At 41.7% G+C, this 17,950-nt stretch overlaps 1 protein-coding gene across 2 annotated transcripts in view; it reads right to left on the bottom strand.

Annotated features, from left to right (window-relative positions):
- nlgn3a (neuroligin 3a) overlaps positions 1-17,950 on the bottom strand; it is a 139,841-nt gene that overhangs the window by 85,230 nt on the left and 36,661 nt on the right. The window contains exons 4-5 of one of the 2 annotated variants that reach the window (XM_059345819.1): positions 12,800-12,859; positions 4,527-4,676 (exon numbers count right to left, since the gene is read on the bottom strand). In XM_059345819.1, the coding sequence (XP_059201802.1) occupies positions 4,527-4,676; positions 12,800-12,859 (210 nt within the window). The remainder of the gene's footprint in view (positions 1-4,526; positions 4,677-12,799; positions 12,860-17,950) is intronic. The other variant, XM_059345818.1, reaches the window with a different exon arrangement.

The following is a 17,950-nucleotide window of genomic DNA, read 5'->3' as shown; positions in this document are numbered from 1 at the left end:
TGTTTTCGTCGCGCTGTGTGTTTGTTTGTGTGAATGCCAGCATGTGCGTGAGCATGCACATGTTCAGAGTATTCGTATGTGCTGTTTGAGGGTGTGTGTGCATGCATGTAGAATGACATTTAGCGAAATGTGGCAGCGAGAGAAGAAACATCTGACTCATAATTGAAGTGCCATGAAAGAAATATGATCATGAATCTGTATTAGGCTTACGTGCTCAGCTTTAAACCAGCGGCAGCAGCAGCAGCAGCAGCAGCAACACGAGGCAGCACGCTCAGCCACTACTCCGGCTACCTTACCACCCTGAAGGCTGATTACAACGCTCACAATGATACTCCACAAAAATGACAGAGGAAAACACATCGCATTCAAGGCGAGCAACCCTGATGACAAAATCGATAGGCTGTAGCGCTCTCATCTCCATCAAAAAGAGAGTCTCAGGATGAATGTAGTTGTGCCCCCGTGATTCAACCACACCAGTCATCTCAATGTCCTGGAGGAGAAGGTGGCACCACTCTCAGTCTCCCTCCTCTTGACATGTGGAGCTCTCTGAGCAGCAAAGTGAGGCAGACTGCTCCTTTACGGATAAAGCTGCTCATATTCCAGAGTTTCCTTGTTGTCAACAAATGCCAAAGCCTCCAACATTTTTGCCTTTTGACCCTTTAAAACCAACCCATGTCTAGTTGTCGCAGACTATTCAGCTCATCTATGAGAAGTTGCAACCAAAAAGTAATATTCTACTTGTAACCCAAGAACAGATTATTTTCATTATTGATTAATGGGCTGATTATTTTCTTTATTAATCATTCCTTGCATAAAATGTCAGGAAATAATAAAAAACTGTCCATCCCAACCCAGAGAAACTGGGGACGAGGAAGAGAAAAGCAGAAAATCTTCATATTTGAGAGGCTGAAAACAGCATTTTCTGGCATTTTTGCATGAAAAATGAGTGTGAGATTTAATAGATTAAATATTATACAAATATTTCATTTTTTTTCTGTCCACCTCTGAACTGTTTCATGTGAATATGTATTAGAAGTCTAAAAAAGGTAACAACCATTAAACATATAACAATTAAAAATAACACATTTAAGAAAGCCTGGGAAAATTTAACACATTTTCCTAATATATTTTCTCCTATTCTTTCCTATCTTGTTAATTATCCTGTGACTGTTCAGATTAATCAAACCTCCTAGGGGGCTCCAACCCCCAAGTTGGAAGCCACTGACACAGTGCAGCTGTATCCTCCGTGCTGTAGACCTCCATTACTGTACAAACACTATTAAAAGCACACCACTGTTGCACTGTGTGTGACTGTGTGTTTGAGTCAGTGCTGCATGCATCCATCCTGTTGTTGTAAATACTCACTAGAACACCAGTAAAGACCACAGCGATGGTTTGTAGCTTTTAAAGAAAGAACATTAAAAAGCATATTTTCTTACAAATATAATATTTATAGGTAATAAAGACACACCTGCTGAATTCACTCCGCTCTGGATTTTGCTGCAAGAGTCTTACTTGGTCTGTAAGGACCAGGCAGATACAGTGGCTGATGCTAGCAAATGCACTGATCCAATCAGGATACTGAGCCCAAACTGACTCAAATTGCTGGAAGGAGTATCGGTGTATTGATCTATTGAATTCAATTCTATGTTGTGTAGCCTAGATATGACACATGGGAATCACCAGAGGCCCCATGATACAATTTTATCACGATACATGAGTCACGATACCATATTATTGCGATTTTAAGCATTTTGTGATATACATATCATATACATATTGCGATTTAACTGTTTAACTACATTTTGTGTCCACAAAATTAGGTTGAATCCAGAACTGTTTTGTCAAATAAGAGAAAATTCCCAGTCTATTTATCTATTTTTAATCTCCACAATGAGAGTCAAACCCACAGACTGACCAACAAAGTATCCAGTCAAACTGAACTGATACGAAACATGTATGGACGACAATAATTGCTGCATTTTCTCAAACTTTCCTCAACTTTAATCTTCACTGCACTGTATAGCTTTGATATGGCTGTGTTCGTGAAATAAAGTTAGATCACGTAGTTTCATATGATACCAATATCTCTAATATATTCCTAAAAGTGAGCCTGCTACAGCCTCCAGGAAAAAAAAACCTGCCGAAAAATGCTGATGCCAAATAAATGCTAAATATCGATACTTGGCGGCCATGAATCAATACAATATTGCCACACATAATATTGCGATACTATGCTGTATCAATTTTTTTCCCACACCTCTAGTACATGTAAACAACATATACTTGATATGATGCATTTTGATGAAGTAGGAGAAGAAGCGGTGAAGTGCCGTTCAATGCACATTTAATGCACAAAACGTCGGATTCAGTTCCATCATGCAGCAGAATGAATGAAGGAATACAGGAGAGAGGGATCTTATATACTCGAGGTATTATAGTGACAGCTATTTTGGTACACTAAAGGTTCCTAAAATTATAAAGACAATTTGTCCTCACGTGGTCGAGTCTAACAGAAACAACAGGAAACGTGAAGTCTATTTCCTAAAATACACACAAAGTTTGTGCTGAGTTGAAAATTGCATACTATGTAGAATCACAAATAAGCATCCTAACAATACTTTTGTTAGGATGTTAAGTTTTGACTCGGTTTAACTTTTAAATGCAACTACAAATTGGTCAAAAGTTAAACACGTGAATTAGGATTCCTGTTAATTTTGGAGATTTTTTCTTCGTTGCTGGTGCACAATTTGTTGTTTTTATAATAAATAACAATTCAGTTTATGCATATTTATGTACAGTACTGTGCAAAAGTCTGAGGCAGGTGTGAAAAAATGCCTAGAAAAATTGATGCTGGTTTAAAGGTAAAGGGTGGTCACACCAAATATTTATTTGATTTAGATTTTTTCTTCTGTTTGCTCACTTTGCATTTTGTTAATTGATACAAACAATAAACTACTAACATTTCTATTTTTGAAAGTAAGTAAGTAAGATAGTAAGTAAGTAGGTAAAGTTTATTTAATTTTTTTTTTCCATAGATAAAATCACAAAGCGCTTTACAGAAAAAAGAGGAGTATAAGACAATTAAAAACCCAATGAATTATATTATAAAATAAAATGACATGTACAATACAGGCTGGTCTAGTAGTTTTTACAGCATTTTTTCCACACCTGCTTTAGACTTTTTCACAGTACTGTATTTTTTTATTTTCTTTAATACATTTAGGAAATGCATTGCCTTGAATGTGAAGGAATTATCCCGGTCACAACTTATGATGTAATTAAAAACTGATGTGAGATTGGGACTTGATACCCAAAGCCTAGTTATTGTTATGGGGCTTTAAAAAGTCAGATCAGTGCATCGCTGTTGCTTTGTAGACAGTATGGAATCAGTTCTCTCTTCTCTGCTGTTAAACTCCATTTTCTCCTTTACTGCTGTCAAGCAATATTCTATATTCTATTATCTGCAGCCTTAAAAACGTCCCCAACAAATGCAATATTTACCCTTCTGTGAGTTACGTTTGCCAAGAACTATAGAGCCCAGCTGTGTTTGGAAATTATTTCATCTTGGAGCTAAAACTGGAGTTTTATATTTGTGTCTTCTTGAAGATTTAAAGATTTACATCTTCAGTTGGAAGCAATAGGATTTAGGCTGTGAGCCACAGACAGTAAAAAAGAAGTCTAACAGAACTGAGAGACAGATTTATGAATCGTTGCTTTAGGGGCTTTTATGGGATTTGTTGACCAAAGAAAACATAGAGTAACATTTTTCTGTGTCCTTTATGTTAACAGCAGCCAGTGATTGTCCAGATCTGAGGCCGTATTCTCACAAATGCAAACAAAAACATCAGGGAAATTTGATTTCATATTCAAAGTGCTTGTAGTCGGTTCACAACCACTCTAAATGTAAAAAAATGTGTGAAGAGGGAAATCAGCTGTGTCAGAGAGATGGATGGAAAAGGTACAAAGCTCGGGTAGTGTGCTAACAAACTCCATTTTGTGTTGCTGCAGCTGTTTCCATGGAGCTCTCTCTCCCTCTCTTTTACCCTCTCTCTCTTTCTCTGCCTCTCCACTCTCTTTCTCACTCTCTTTCTCACACACACGCACACACAAGTGTCTGAAAGAGGATTCAGCTGTGTGAGTCAATCTGCAACCAACTGCAACTCGGAGAGAGAACCCCTCGTTCCCTCTAACAGACTCTTCTCCTCTCCTCTATCTCTCCAGCATCACGCCCATCTCATCATATTTTTTTTCAACCTCATTACAATAATTTCTTAATTTATTCTAAACCCCAGTCACAACAACAAACCCACATTCGGCACACTCAATTACTGTGATTTTGATACACGAGCACCACATCAACAAGACGCACAGGAGCCAGTTCATGTATTTACAGTGCTGCAGGCCTTATTTGGAGTGCATGTGGCAATCAGCAGTGCTCATTACACCTAGCTGGCCTATAAAGATGGCCCAGAAAAAATGCCCTTGAAGGAGGAGATGAAGTAAGAAAAAAAAAAAAAGCTTACCGAGGACGCCGACACGGTAGTTGAGAGTGATAACGATGACATTTCCGTAGCTGGCCAGGACGCTCCCATCGATCATGTTGCCCGTCCCCTCCATGTAGGACCCTCCGTGGATGTAGACCATCACAGGCTTGGCCCCAGTGTCTCGTATGTCTGCAAGAGCGGCCATCATTAACACATTCACATTGTCGACTCCACCCACTCCGATCAAGGGTCAGCTCAGATTCAGATACAGCAGATACAGCGCATGGTGGCCACAAACAGACAAGCTGACAGTCACCTCTCAGATACCAGCTGGAAGGATACAGTCTGCTGGCCTACTAATGGAAATGGAGGCAATAGTCTTTCATATCCGCTCTATGAGAAACAAATTAATGTCCACTCATTATGTCGAGTTCTACTCTATTATAGTAATTGGCCATCTCAGCCGAAAATGTGGCTTGTCATTGACCACATAAAATATTTATCATATAAACCAAACGATGAGGGTTGTATTTGGTTTTGTGTTGCCTTCCAGGAGGCAGACCCACTTTCAAATATAGGCACGCAGGAAGCCATTAGGGAGAATAAAGAGAGAGGTACTCTGACACATCTCCTAACCAGGGAGAAGGCTAATCTGGCTTGACAGTGATAGGGGAAAACGCACCCGCTAATTACACAATGCTACCATGCACCTCCTTTTTACACAGGCCTATCTCTGTGCAACAATTTATTTGCATGGTCTTGCTTGGCATTGCAGGCAGTTAAATTTGTGCTTCAGTTTTGGTAAAATGTTGTTTATTCTATTCCCGAACCAGGGCTTGATACCCAGCTGGAGCGACACTCCAGCCGGATAAAGCACATCCAGAGGTAGAGGGAAGAAAAAAGCCTCTGTTTGAGGAATAGACTGAATTACTGGCTGGCTAGCTAGAGCTGGGAGACAAGACAAGAAACTCTCTCTCATTTTCACTCCTGCTCCCCCCGCGTTCTGTGTAGCTTCTCGCCTTCCCCTCCCTCACTTTGTATCGCTTTCACTCACAGACTCTCCCCTGTCTCTCCCTGTTTCTCTCCCTGCTTCCCTCCATCTCTGTCCAACTCCCTGCCTCTCTTCCCCCCCCCCTAAGCCCTGAGAGTGGTGAGAATGAGAAGGGGGTGGGAGGGCAAAGAGTGAGGTAGAGAGAGAGAGAGAGAGAGAGAGAGAGAGAAACACAAAGACAGACCGGAAGGAAGGAAGGAAGATAGAAAGAAAAGGGAGAAAAATAAGAAGGAATAAAGATATAAAATAGAAGGAGAGAAAAAGGAAAAGAGAAAGCAATGGGCTCAGATTTAAAAGGGTGGTATTGTATTCTGGTTGCTATGGTGACTGAGAGCCAAAATTCAAAATCCTCAAGAACAGCTAATCGCAGACCACATCCTGCACAGCCCAATCTGCATCCATCTGCAGGCACCGCTCGTCATTATGCACCCCATCACATTAGCATGCCTAACACCGAGGACAACTACTTAAATGCATTTTGTAGAGACACGGTTTTTCTGTAACCCCTATAGCAGAGCTCAGCCTTGATTCACAGGGCTTTTTTTTTTCCCTTATTCCCTTGGTTATTCATGGCCCCGTTACGTTTAAAAGCAAAGCAATAACTTGTATATGATGTGTCCTTATTTATGGCTTTCTTTATCTTGCTGGTATCTGAGAAGGCTACACAGTGAAATGTGATTTATAGCTGACACTTCTCTATGCACACACTTATCTTAGACAAGAGGAGGAGGGGATGCATGGGGTGAGGAAGCATGGAAGGTACAGTCAGAGAGAGGTGGGTGGGGGGGCGGGGAGGGGGAGGAGAAGGGGAGAGAAACAGCATATCCTCCACGAGCTACTTAAACAAATGGGCCACAGATACAAGGAGAATGGCATAGAGGAAGACGGAACAGGGGGCAGAAATAAGAAAAAGAGATTAGTCATGTCAATGTTATCAGTCACCTCTTTTGTTGATTCACATCGGGTCTCCATGACAACAGTTAAATCCCTTTGGGAGAGCGATACAAGACATTGCAGCTCCACTTGCTCTAATCTATTTATTGACTTGATCTGATGTGGGAGGTGTCACACAGATGTGATATACAGTTCTCACTGACGCTGGGAGAATATACATGCAACAGATCCCAATTGGACTTTAGTTTACAGTGAGAAATAATCGTCCTTTTCTAGATACAGCCACATGTGGGCTGCAGCACTGCGCGGCATGGAGGTAATGAGGTGAGCAGCTCTTCTTAACCAATCAGATCAGAGCTTTTATCGGCCTAATCTGGTGTAACAGGTGACTAAGTGTTTGCCTGGAAAAAAGGCTGCCTCCTGATTCACTAACTTCTCCGAGGCAGACACATCATTACATCAACACACATATTCACAGCATTAAAATGCAGCACTGAGCTCTGAAACAGAAATAGGTTCATTAATGCACAGACTGGTATATATTTGCAATAAAACTCACATGCACAACAAATTGAAAAAAAGGCAAATAAAGTCATGTTTTTGGAGATGAACAAAGGAATCGGTGCGTGATAGAAATGGAGATGAAAGCTGATGTGCAATGAAGAGTGAGCTGGACAGAAAAATAATTCATATAACACGACATTTTCTCATATATTTCTCTCAATCACATCAGGCAGCATCTACTATACAGTCACATACACTCCCAGCACATATAATCAGGGGTATCAAGATGTTGGTTCTAAATTGAAAATCAATCAAAATGAGCTTTTAATTCAAAACTATTAAAATCAAATTCAAATTGATAATTTGACCATATGGCCTTAGTGGGGTGCATTCCGGAAAAATATCTCATATTATACATGATACCAGGTAATTTAAAGAAGATATTGAATGACAGTAGTCAGGAAAAAACAAAAAAAGCAATAGTCTGACAAAATAAAAAAGTTTAAATCACAAACTCACAAATCGATTCATGACCATAAGTCGAACTGAATTGTGTATTGGGAGAATCGTGACACCCCTGCATATCATACAAACAGCAAATTATTGGAACACAGTAGAGAAAATAAATGAAAAATCACCAACAAATGAATAAAAAATGTCTTCAGTTCACTGCACCGGCTTAAATCGAAGGGTTAGGGACAGTCACACCTACAAATACATCACAGGGCATGAATTTTAGCAGGACCCGAGGAGCACAACCTTTCATAGGTGCATCACAGCGGCTCTAGACTGATTGGAGTGTCAGTGGGAGGCATAACTCAGGCCTGAGCTGTGCCTCTAAGTGTTGCTGCTGCAAGTGAAACCCACCAGGAGGGCTGGGAGCACTGGCTCCTTCCTCCTCTATCTTATTTTCACTCCCTACACTGTATCTCCACCTTTTTGTCCTTTGCCTCTCAGTCCATTGAAAACAGTCCGTCATATATCTGACGTTAAGCGCCCCCAGAAACCGGCCTTGACACTCCAGAGTGGGACAGGGACAAAGGCGAGTGGAGATAAGTGTCGGTGGCATTCACTGTGTCAACACTTGGTGAAACATGGTGGCTGTCAGCGGCTATCAGTGAGGTCTGAGGTGGGGGGGTGGGGGGGTTGACAATGTCCTGATGTGGCAGGACATGACATGCACCCTACTGTAGTGCTCTTGTCAGGCCAAGCTTCACGCTTCACTCATGACAAGTCCATTACTGGCCATGTTCACATTTAAGAAGTGCATTTAGTTTAACTGGGAAGCTCCTTGCAAAACAGGCAGTGTAATTACACCGAATTATACAGCAGCTTGCGCCATTGTACGAGTCGCTGACAGTATTCTGAATGTCACCGAATGTCTGCTTAATATTCCCTTTATACTGAATCAAATGAGCTAGCACTGCGTGTGACTAGGCCTTGGAGGGGAAAAAAAGGCTCAGAGAAGGAACACACAGTAACAAATTTTCTCTTTTGGACTTAGAAGACAGTGGAAGGAGACCATGAATAAAAATGCTGTTGCATAGCCGTTGCTATTTTAAGCCAGCGGACTTTCCGAGCCTGCACATCATCAGGAGTGATGGGATGGGCAGGAAAAGAGCACCGTACTGTGTGAGTATGTCAGCCTCCGACATGGTCTCCACAACACTTGACATTTCTGAGAGTAACTGAGGTATGACTTACGTATATAAAGAAAATCTGGCATGCGTATATGAAAAGGAGACGAGTGTGAGAGTGTGTGTGTACATTGCTACGGTAGAAGTAATGGGAGGAATGACCTTTGCGTGAAGGTGACTTCCTGCTCCCCTCACTGGTGTGTTTGTGTGTTAAATATGATGTTGGCAACAGGGCAGACAGAGAGCCGTGTGGATGAGGATAGAGAGGAAAGAGAGGCGGGGATAGACGACGGCGGAGTAAAATAAAAAGGAAGACACGGTGAGAAGGCTACGAGGCTATTAGCCAAAGCCCCCTACAGCTGGCCTGGATCTAGATGAGAGGAGGAGGCTGTAGAGGTGCTGTCATCTCTAAGACTCTCCGACAGCTGTTTACTCCTTGAGTGAACCAAGACTAACCCTTTAGTCTTTCAGGGAAGCCTGCTGTCCTTGGTGCGAGCCACAAAAGCTGACATTATACTGTACAAACCCACTGAAGGGTTGAGGCAAGCACACCAATAAATGTATTACAGAACCACCACAGCACAAACCACCTCAGCCAAGCTGTGGCACTATATAAGGAAAGTGCCTCAGTGTGCTAATTCAAAGCCTAACTCCAGTCTTGTTCTATTCTCTAGATTTTTCAAAAGAAACACGTTTTTTACATGTTTTTGCCTTGCCAATTATTTCATGCCACTCAAGAGTAAAGGACAAGGGGGGAAAAATAGATGACAGCAACAGTCTGTGTCTCCCATCCTTTGAAACGGCTCAAATAATGCCCTTGTGGATTCGCCATTAGCAGCAATGCTTATCTTGGAAGGAAGCTGAGCAGCAGCATCCCAAATATCTCTGCATAAATGGGCTTCAAGGGGCATGATTCTCCAACCCCGCCACATCACAGAGAATAGGATAGTGGCAGAATGGAGAAACTGGTGTGTGAATTGCCCCCACTGTCGATTCACCAGTCTCCAGCCTGCCTGAGCTGAGCTGAGGGCTTTGCTGGATGGGGATCCAGTCAGGCCTGTGCAATGGAATTAATGGTAATACCCAGGCAGGTGGAGCTCAGCTCTGCTCCCTGGCACAGCAACGATGGAGAGCCTCTCTGGGGGTGGGGGTATGAGTGTGTGTATGTCTTGTTGTTGTCGCTGCTTGCGTCTAAAGCTTGGAAGCAAGCATTGTTTATGTGTACCAGCACGTGCGTGTGTGCATGCATCGCTAGTTAAATGGATGCGGGTGTACATCTCTGAGCGTGTGCACACTCACGCTGTGTGGAAGCATTCCTCCTGATTAGAGCTGGAGTCTCAAAGTGCCAAATGATAGACACACACACACACATCTATTTTTCATCAGTGGGAGAGGGCAGAGGCAGCAGTGGTGCGAGACACTCTGGAGGTGGAGTGGGGACGGCTGCCTCTCTCTGCCTAACACTGGGCACAGTAGCTCGGCACCACTGCCATGTTCCACCTGGGAGATTTAGCTCCTACACAGGCTGACTTCCTCTATTTACATGCCCACCTTTATCTAACGACAGCAGGTAGGTGATTGAAAGCTTGCGCTCCTTTTTTACAGTGCAATAACAGCCTCTGTAAAATTGAGTCTTGATTGTGGGCCGATGTAAATCACAGCAACTTGGCCCACACGCTCGTGTTGCTGGAGGGAGTGTTGCGTAGAATTTGAATGCACTTTGGGGCTGCCAGGGGGTTGACTGTTGCTCAGACAGACAGGCGGACACACAGAGGGGGCAAGATAGAAAGACGGACAGACAGAATGGCTAAGAGGGGGAGCCTCAGGGACAGCCAGCAGACAGTGAGGGATAAACAGTGTAAAAAAGGACATTATATTCCTTACTACATATTTCTTTTTGCTTATCTCCTCGTCTCAGTTGAGTGTTTTTATTGGTTGTTCCACTGCCTTTTTATTGTAAATTTAGATATTACTATTCCATTACATATGTTACTTACATCTCTTTGGCAATGTGAGAAATCCTTTATTGTTCCAATAAAACTTATTTAATTTTAAGTGTGTCTGGGTTATAACAGGCAGGAAGACTGCTCTAATATGGTGGAGGGAGGAGGGAAGGAGGGAGGGAATTAGCCCAGGATAGACACGCTGCCAACTGAGACAGCATGGTAATGTTGGGATGAACAGACTGAGAGATGGAGGGGGTTAGACAGAGAAACCAGACAAGACAGCAGTTCTCTGGACTGAATGAGAATATGTGGATAAGAGGTGCATCAGTTAAAGTGTGAGAGAGTGGGAGTTCTGCTTGTGCTCTGATTCTACTTGGCCTTTAACTTGAATACAAATGTTTGATTTTCATTGGTAATGCGTGCCGTACATTTACTGTAGACAAGGAGATTGCTATTACTAGCAATAACAGCACCGCCACTTGTGAGAGCAGTAGCATGTAAGACAGCTTACAAGGACTTAGTAGTTTGTGCAGTGTACTCGACCATTACTCAGTGAGGAGTGAAGTTTTTTTCTCACAGAGGTAACAGTTGTCTTTGGGGGGAATTACAGAGGGTTTGTCTTTGAGCGCTGGTTTCATGTGTCGGGGCATGACACTTCAAAACAGACACATTTCACCAGAACAATGAAAATCTTCTGGATCATGTTTAGGGATTGATGGCCAACTCTGTCACACATGCATTAGTCACAGCGCTGTGGCAGAGATTCTGCTGGGACCGTATTGTGCTTCTACGGTGATGCACTGGAAATAGCATTAGTTGCGCTCAGTAAAGAATAGACTTGTCACATTTTCAGTGAGGCTGGTCTTGCACAACAGCTTGGAGACCAAGGCCCTGTGCGCGCATGCAAAGACTTGCCAGACAAAGGGATCGGCACTTGTCAGCAATTTTGAACGGACTTAGGGCTACATACTGACGCATGTGGGCTCGCTTGAGGGAAGACAAACATATACATGCACGCATACACAGTCAAGCTGCAGACTGAAGGCAACTTGGCTTCAGTTGCAACAGCTCGCCCTGGGCTTGAATGAAGAAACACCTGTGTGTCAAAGTGGTGCCATGGCAACGCTTCCTGTTCTGTGATCAAGGCCAGCGTGAGGCTTCTCTCTGAAAGAAGAGCCCACTGGCAAAGAGGAAAGAGCTACACTACAAACCCATAAACATCTGGAGAGAAGCCTGGCCAGCCGGCCTCCGGTGGGTATAAAACCCTACGCAGCACCCCACAGCAAAGCCGGCATTAATTGTGCCAACATTCGAGAGAAATAAGTGAAAGGATACAGCAACTTGGTGTGACATTTCAGTTTTGCTGCCAAGTAGAAGGTCCATATGGCCTAAGCATGCGCTAAGGTCCCTGACAGCTTCGCTCCAGACATGCAATCTTGTTCACCAAATATATACATAATGTGCAAAAATCCAATCTGTCCATAACAAACAGAGTCAAAATCAAAGGGCTTAACCTTGATACCCAGCATCATGCTTGCATCACCTGCCCTACTGTGGCGAGGGAAGGGAAGGGCGGGGCGATATCAAGGGTTTGATTTAGATTCAGATACTTAAGCCGTTTCTGTTGCAGCACAAGAATCGTCTCTCATTCTAATCTCAGCAGAGATCCACCCTGAGCCAGGAATATCCCAAGATAAATATGGAAAGTGAACAATGCGATTGCTGAGCAGCAACTTCCCATTTTCTACACCTCTCGCCTCTAATCCTCTCCAGCAGCACTCCTGAACTGCCGCTCCTCATCTAAATCTGCTGGCAGACCTGGTGAACAGTCTGATATTACACTGCTGCTTCACTTTCCCTCTGCCATTATCGCCACAAATAGAGCTGCTGGCCACACCTTAAGAAGGGGCTCTCACCACTTCCTCTGCCCTTGTAATAACAGTTGCTCCAGTCACTATGTGAGATATTAAAATGACTCAACCCCGGCTTGGTTATCTACACAGCTACAAGATCCCATCTGACTCTGAAGCCAAACACTCGACTTGTCGGCTGAATTTTGATGCTCAGGAACAGAAGACCTCACATTCACTCACGCACACTCAAACATTTGATCAAAGACAACATTGTTGTACAGATTGTAATGTGACAGGGGTGCTTGATGACTGCATTTGTAATTAGAAACAAGAAATAAATCAAACACAAAAAACAGAAATGATCAGAAAACTGTGACATTTTTAGAAAAAAAAATCATGCACCATCTTTGTTCACCATGGAAAATACCTTCATCTTCATCACCGTCGTTATCCGATAAATCCTCGCCCTGTTTTTTTGCATGGGCCCCTGTTAGTGAAGCAGGGAGAGACATAGAGAGGCACAGGGAAATTCAAAATAACATGTTTGGCAACACACAGATGGGAAAAGAGGCAATTCAATAAAAAGCAATATTTGAGACCACATGTGAATAATAACAATTTTCATTTTAACACACAATAAAAAAAAAGTCATTTGTTGTCGCTCCCAGCACATACAATTAGAGAAAAATAAACACTTTTAATAGTTTAACAAAAAACTACGCTGGGTACAAAAACACATCTTGCAGATGAACTTAAATAAACGTGTCAAAATAGTATATTTGGAGCAGAGTCATACACCACTGGCAGTTTCAGAAAAACCCCCCATTTTTTTTCAGGAAAACCCTCTGAATCCAATCCTGTAATTTTGGGTAACAGCGCTATTAGCTTAAAGGATTGTTGCAAAAATGAACAACTACAACGTGTAATTCTGATTGGTTTTAATTGCTTTCTGGAAATGGCTTTTTGAGCGGGGCTTTGGCGTGTTTAAACAAGACTTTAGTGACTTTCTATTCTCTCTGGAACATACACCTCACATCAATTTCCATCCACTTAAAGAGACCATAAAAGGCAAATAAAATGGTATTAACAGAAAATGTGGTTACTGGCAAGTTAAAGAATATAAAAAAACAGGATGCAGAAAACTGTTTAAAGAACAGGTTAAAAAAAAAGAAGCAAAAAGCAACTTCCCTGAAGGATGTAGAGATTTGAATAAATCACAAGATCGTGTGTTTCATGTATACTCAGTGATGTGTGCAGTTACTTCAGCTCATCTGTTTGCCCTGAACAGTAGGTAATATGCTGTTGTCCTTGTGCTACATGTTAGTCTGAAAACGTAGCCCCTCTAGGGCACCTGCACGCCATGTACAAATGTGAACAAGCCCTATCTTGACCTACTGCTCACAGTGGAATTCTAAACTGGTTATTTTGCCCATATTCATGTATCATCTTTTTTTTTTTATACCAACTAGTGTCAAGGCCTAAGGATAGCAACGCTGGCCAAATACATCAGCTCATCTATTCAACAATCCACCATCTTTTGACATTAATTAGAAGAAATATGGTATTTTTGGAGAATTTTACAATTTTGGTGAGACCTGACCTTTCATCTAGCACCACTGTCAGTTCACATTTTCCTCCTGAGCAATGCTTGACACAGTAAATCCTAATGTTTTCATGACCTTGGACTTTTCCTCTGGTGCAATCACGAGGCCTCTATGAATACAAATTAATATCAAAATCTAATGAGCTGACTGCTATGGAGTTCTCTGAAGCACTTGTGATTTCCATAAGATGTCTAGCAATTCCCACAGTGTTGAAACAAGCATCTCATTGAACATCATGTAGCTGTTGCTCAAAGCTGTGCTAGACAGACAAGCAACAAACAAACAAACAAAAAAACGGCAGATTTTGATAAAACAGCTCTTCTCCAACTGCTCTCTGTCCTTAGCACCTCCCATCAGATGAGCCTGTGCTTCAAAAAGTGACATCTATGAGAACTAGTCATTCATTTTAATCATCCTGATTATGATTTTAATCTTGGTGCTGTTACAGAATCACCTTTTTCTTTGCAAACGTATTGGCCTGTAAAGCTCTTTATTAGAATGAACTTCAGGTGTGAGCCTTTGTCTATAGATAGCAGAGGGTTAAACTATTAGCAACATTCTGCATATTCATGGTCACTGTTTGTTACAATAATCATGGTGACTGGCCAAATTGTGAATTGCAAGTCACAGAGACTCTTTGACTGATCTCAATGTCAACCATTAATATTTAAAAGTCACTAAGGGCACTTTCACAACCCAAGCCCGTTTGGTTATTCCAAATCAGAGTGAAATTGATACATTTGGTTTGTTTTGTATTTAGTCTGATTTGCTTTCACAGTGCAGAAATGTAAGTGGACCTAATAAAAAAAAAAGATTTGAAGAGGAGCGTGTACAAAGGTGAAGGGCTGGAAATATACTCACACTTTTATTTCTGATTGGTTGAAAAGTTGGCGGTAAACAAAACAACGTGGAACTGCGTGCAAACTGAGTACCTTTAATTATACCCGCCCTAATCTGCTCAGTTGTTCCAACCATACTAATTTGGTTAGAAAAGCTCAAAAGGAGCTCCTGTTGAGGCTCCGGGTCATCAACAATGTGTTGATCCATTACATCCGACGTGCTGTGATCAGACATCTGTATCATCACGGAAGGCAAGCCTTGATTTTCTCCTACCACGATCTGCTTCTACCACAAAGGTAAATATTAAGTTATTTTGAGCAATATGTCGATAATTCTTCAATGACAAATTAGCGTTAGCTCAGTGGTAGCCTCCAGAGTGAAACTGAAGGACAAGAATTTCATCTTTATTCCTTTATCTGTGTACATCTCATGAAATGCCTTCCCGGATAGCCTACAATCCACTGTGTTTTGGTTCATTTCCTCTATTTGGGTTGGATTCTGGTTTGATTACGTTAACAGTGGAATCAAACCGCACTAGGACCGAGGACCAAGACCCTGTCTGCAAGTGATCCTGGACTTTAGGTTGTTTTGGTGAGTACAATTGGAGCATTCACAAGCAACCAAACGAACTGTAACAAGTATTTAACCGCACCAAAGTTCGATTAAAATGGACTAAACTTTGGGTTGTGAAAGCGCCCTAGAGTCTTCAAAATCATTTCTGTTGTTCTTGTGGCCAAGCCAATCAGTCGGATGGAGTCAGAGGCCATATAAACCCCTTTGGCATAGGCACTAGTTAAACAGCTTTTATTTGAATGAATGCACCTCCGTGTTTGAACACCTCATCCATTGTTAATTGATAGATGCAATATATTGCATAATGTAACAGGCTGAGTGTCATGACATTTACTGAGTACATTTAAGCTCTTAAAGTGAAGAAGCTTTTTGAATTTGTTGATTCCAGTCTGAGCGGTGACCTTGTTCAGTCTAATAATCGGACGTAATGAATAATGCAGAGTGTATGGGCTGCTATATGAGCGTTAGCCAGACAAACATAATCATACCACTACAACAACTTCAAGCTCATTCGAATAACCTTTGAGTCACCCTGTTAGGCAGTGAAAGGTTCTTGGACTTGTGTTGCCACAGCAAATTATGGAAGTTTTTATGGCAGGTTGTGAGTTGTGAAATTGGGTTTTTTACCTTTATTTGTCACTGGAAAGAGTAAAATAAATGGGTTGCCAGATATGGTAATCTTCTGCAATAACTGACTAATTTCCATATATTCCTTGCCTTTATTTAAAAAAATAAAAATCGAAAAAAATCCACCATGTGGATGTTCATGGTTGAATTGGTTAGATTTTTGTTGTAAGTCCACTTTAATACCTTTAAGAATGCAAGAGCTACACAATAATATGATAATGATGATAAAAATAATTTAGCCAATGGAACTGTGATGATCTATTTGAATTCAAAATAAATATTAATTTACATGGTCACCATTAAAGTTGGAATAAAATATTTTTTCAAAGGAAATTAAATGAAAATATTTTTTAAAATGATTGCTATAGTGTGATTTATTCTTGATAGATATGTGTATATCTTCTCAAAACTTTATTAATCAATCTCTCCAAAACATATCACAATGGAAATGAAATCATAATTAACAGAGAGTTGTGTCTGAAAACAAAACTATTCCAACTTTATGGGCGCCCATGTATATTCAGCCATCTTGCTCCCTGTTGCTCCTCTAACCTGTAAAGGCCTTAGGATAACCGTGGTGTCTACCTTCAGTTGTACTTGCAAAATCAATCTGCACACTGTTGATAATTCAGAATTGTTACTTTTTAAGCGCTCAATGAATGTCATCGGTGTAGACGGGGGAGGAAACTTTTAAATCACTATGTTGGGTTCAGTGGTCGATGACTGTCAGCCACCAGTGATGGCTTCATTCATCAGCCCAACACTGATCCGGGCCAAGACTTCTTCTGTGCGCCAGTCAGACAGCATTTCAGCTTATCTCTAGAAACACATAAGAGGATCTTAAAAAAGCTATAAAAGATGGGCATCAGACAATAGCCAACTCATGACTAATGAGATCCTAAGGAGCCATAGCCCACTCAAACGTCATTAGCCAATACTGCTAAGACTACAAATGGACTACAAACCAGAACGCTTCAGATACCAAAACTTTACCCACTGCAAGCAGATTCTGCATTTGTATGCAGTAAATTTGTTCATACAGATTAATCATTTATCAGTTCAATTCATTATCAGACGCCAAAACACAGCGGTTCAAAACATTTTGAGACTAGATGTTACAACTCTGGAATGTTTAATCTTTCATTGCTATAATCTCCTGAGTAAGCAGGAAAAAAATGTTCATGCTACAAAGTAAGTGGTTAGCACTCTTGCCTCACAGCAAGAGGGTCGCCGATCTGTGGCTCGTCTGTGTGGAGTTTGCATGTTCTCCCCATGTCAGCGTGGGTTCTCACCGGGTACTCCGGCTTCCTCACCCAGTCCAAAAACATGCACTAAGGTTTAATTGGTGACTCTAAATTGGCCGTAGGAGTGAATGAGGAGTGAATGGTTGACTGTCTCTATGTGTCAGCCCTGTGATAGTCTGGTGACCTGTCCAAGGTAAATGAATGAATTAATGTTACAAATTAATCAACTGGAATGTGTGCTTGCATGTATTGGATAGGCCAACGTGCACCTTGCTGGGTACCGTTGCAGCAAAAGTTGAGCCAGACTCAACTTTTTCACACACTTTATACTTCTCAATTCCTCTGTGTTGCCAACACTGCGATCTCAATTGAAGTGAATTAGGGTCTGCGCTGTTTCACAAAGTGCTAATGCCAGTCTAAAGTGGCCTTAGTCTCAGAGTTTGGCAGGTATAGCACTTAAAAGCTGAACAAATGTCATAGCAGCACTAGGTCAGTCAGGAGCATCTTCCCAGTGTAGGAAGTGACTGCCATAAGCTATTAGATGTCACATCTCCCTCATGAAGGCTTCAAGAGAACCTATAAAAATGTTTTAGCGGAAGCAGAGCCAGCCCCTAAACAAAGATGCTTCACCTGCTAATACAGCCTTCTTTATGGCTTGTTAGTGATCACGGTTATTCTAGCGTTCACGGT

Source organism: Centropristis striata, chromosome 12 (genome assembly GCF_030273125.1).
Source record: "Centropristis striata isolate RG_2023a ecotype Rhode Island chromosome 12, C.striata_1.0, whole genome shotgun sequence".
NCBI classification, from domain to species: Eukaryota; Metazoa; Chordata; class Actinopteri; order Perciformes; family Serranidae; genus Centropristis; species Centropristis striata.
This window is presented reverse-complemented; position numbering and strand designations above follow the sequence as displayed.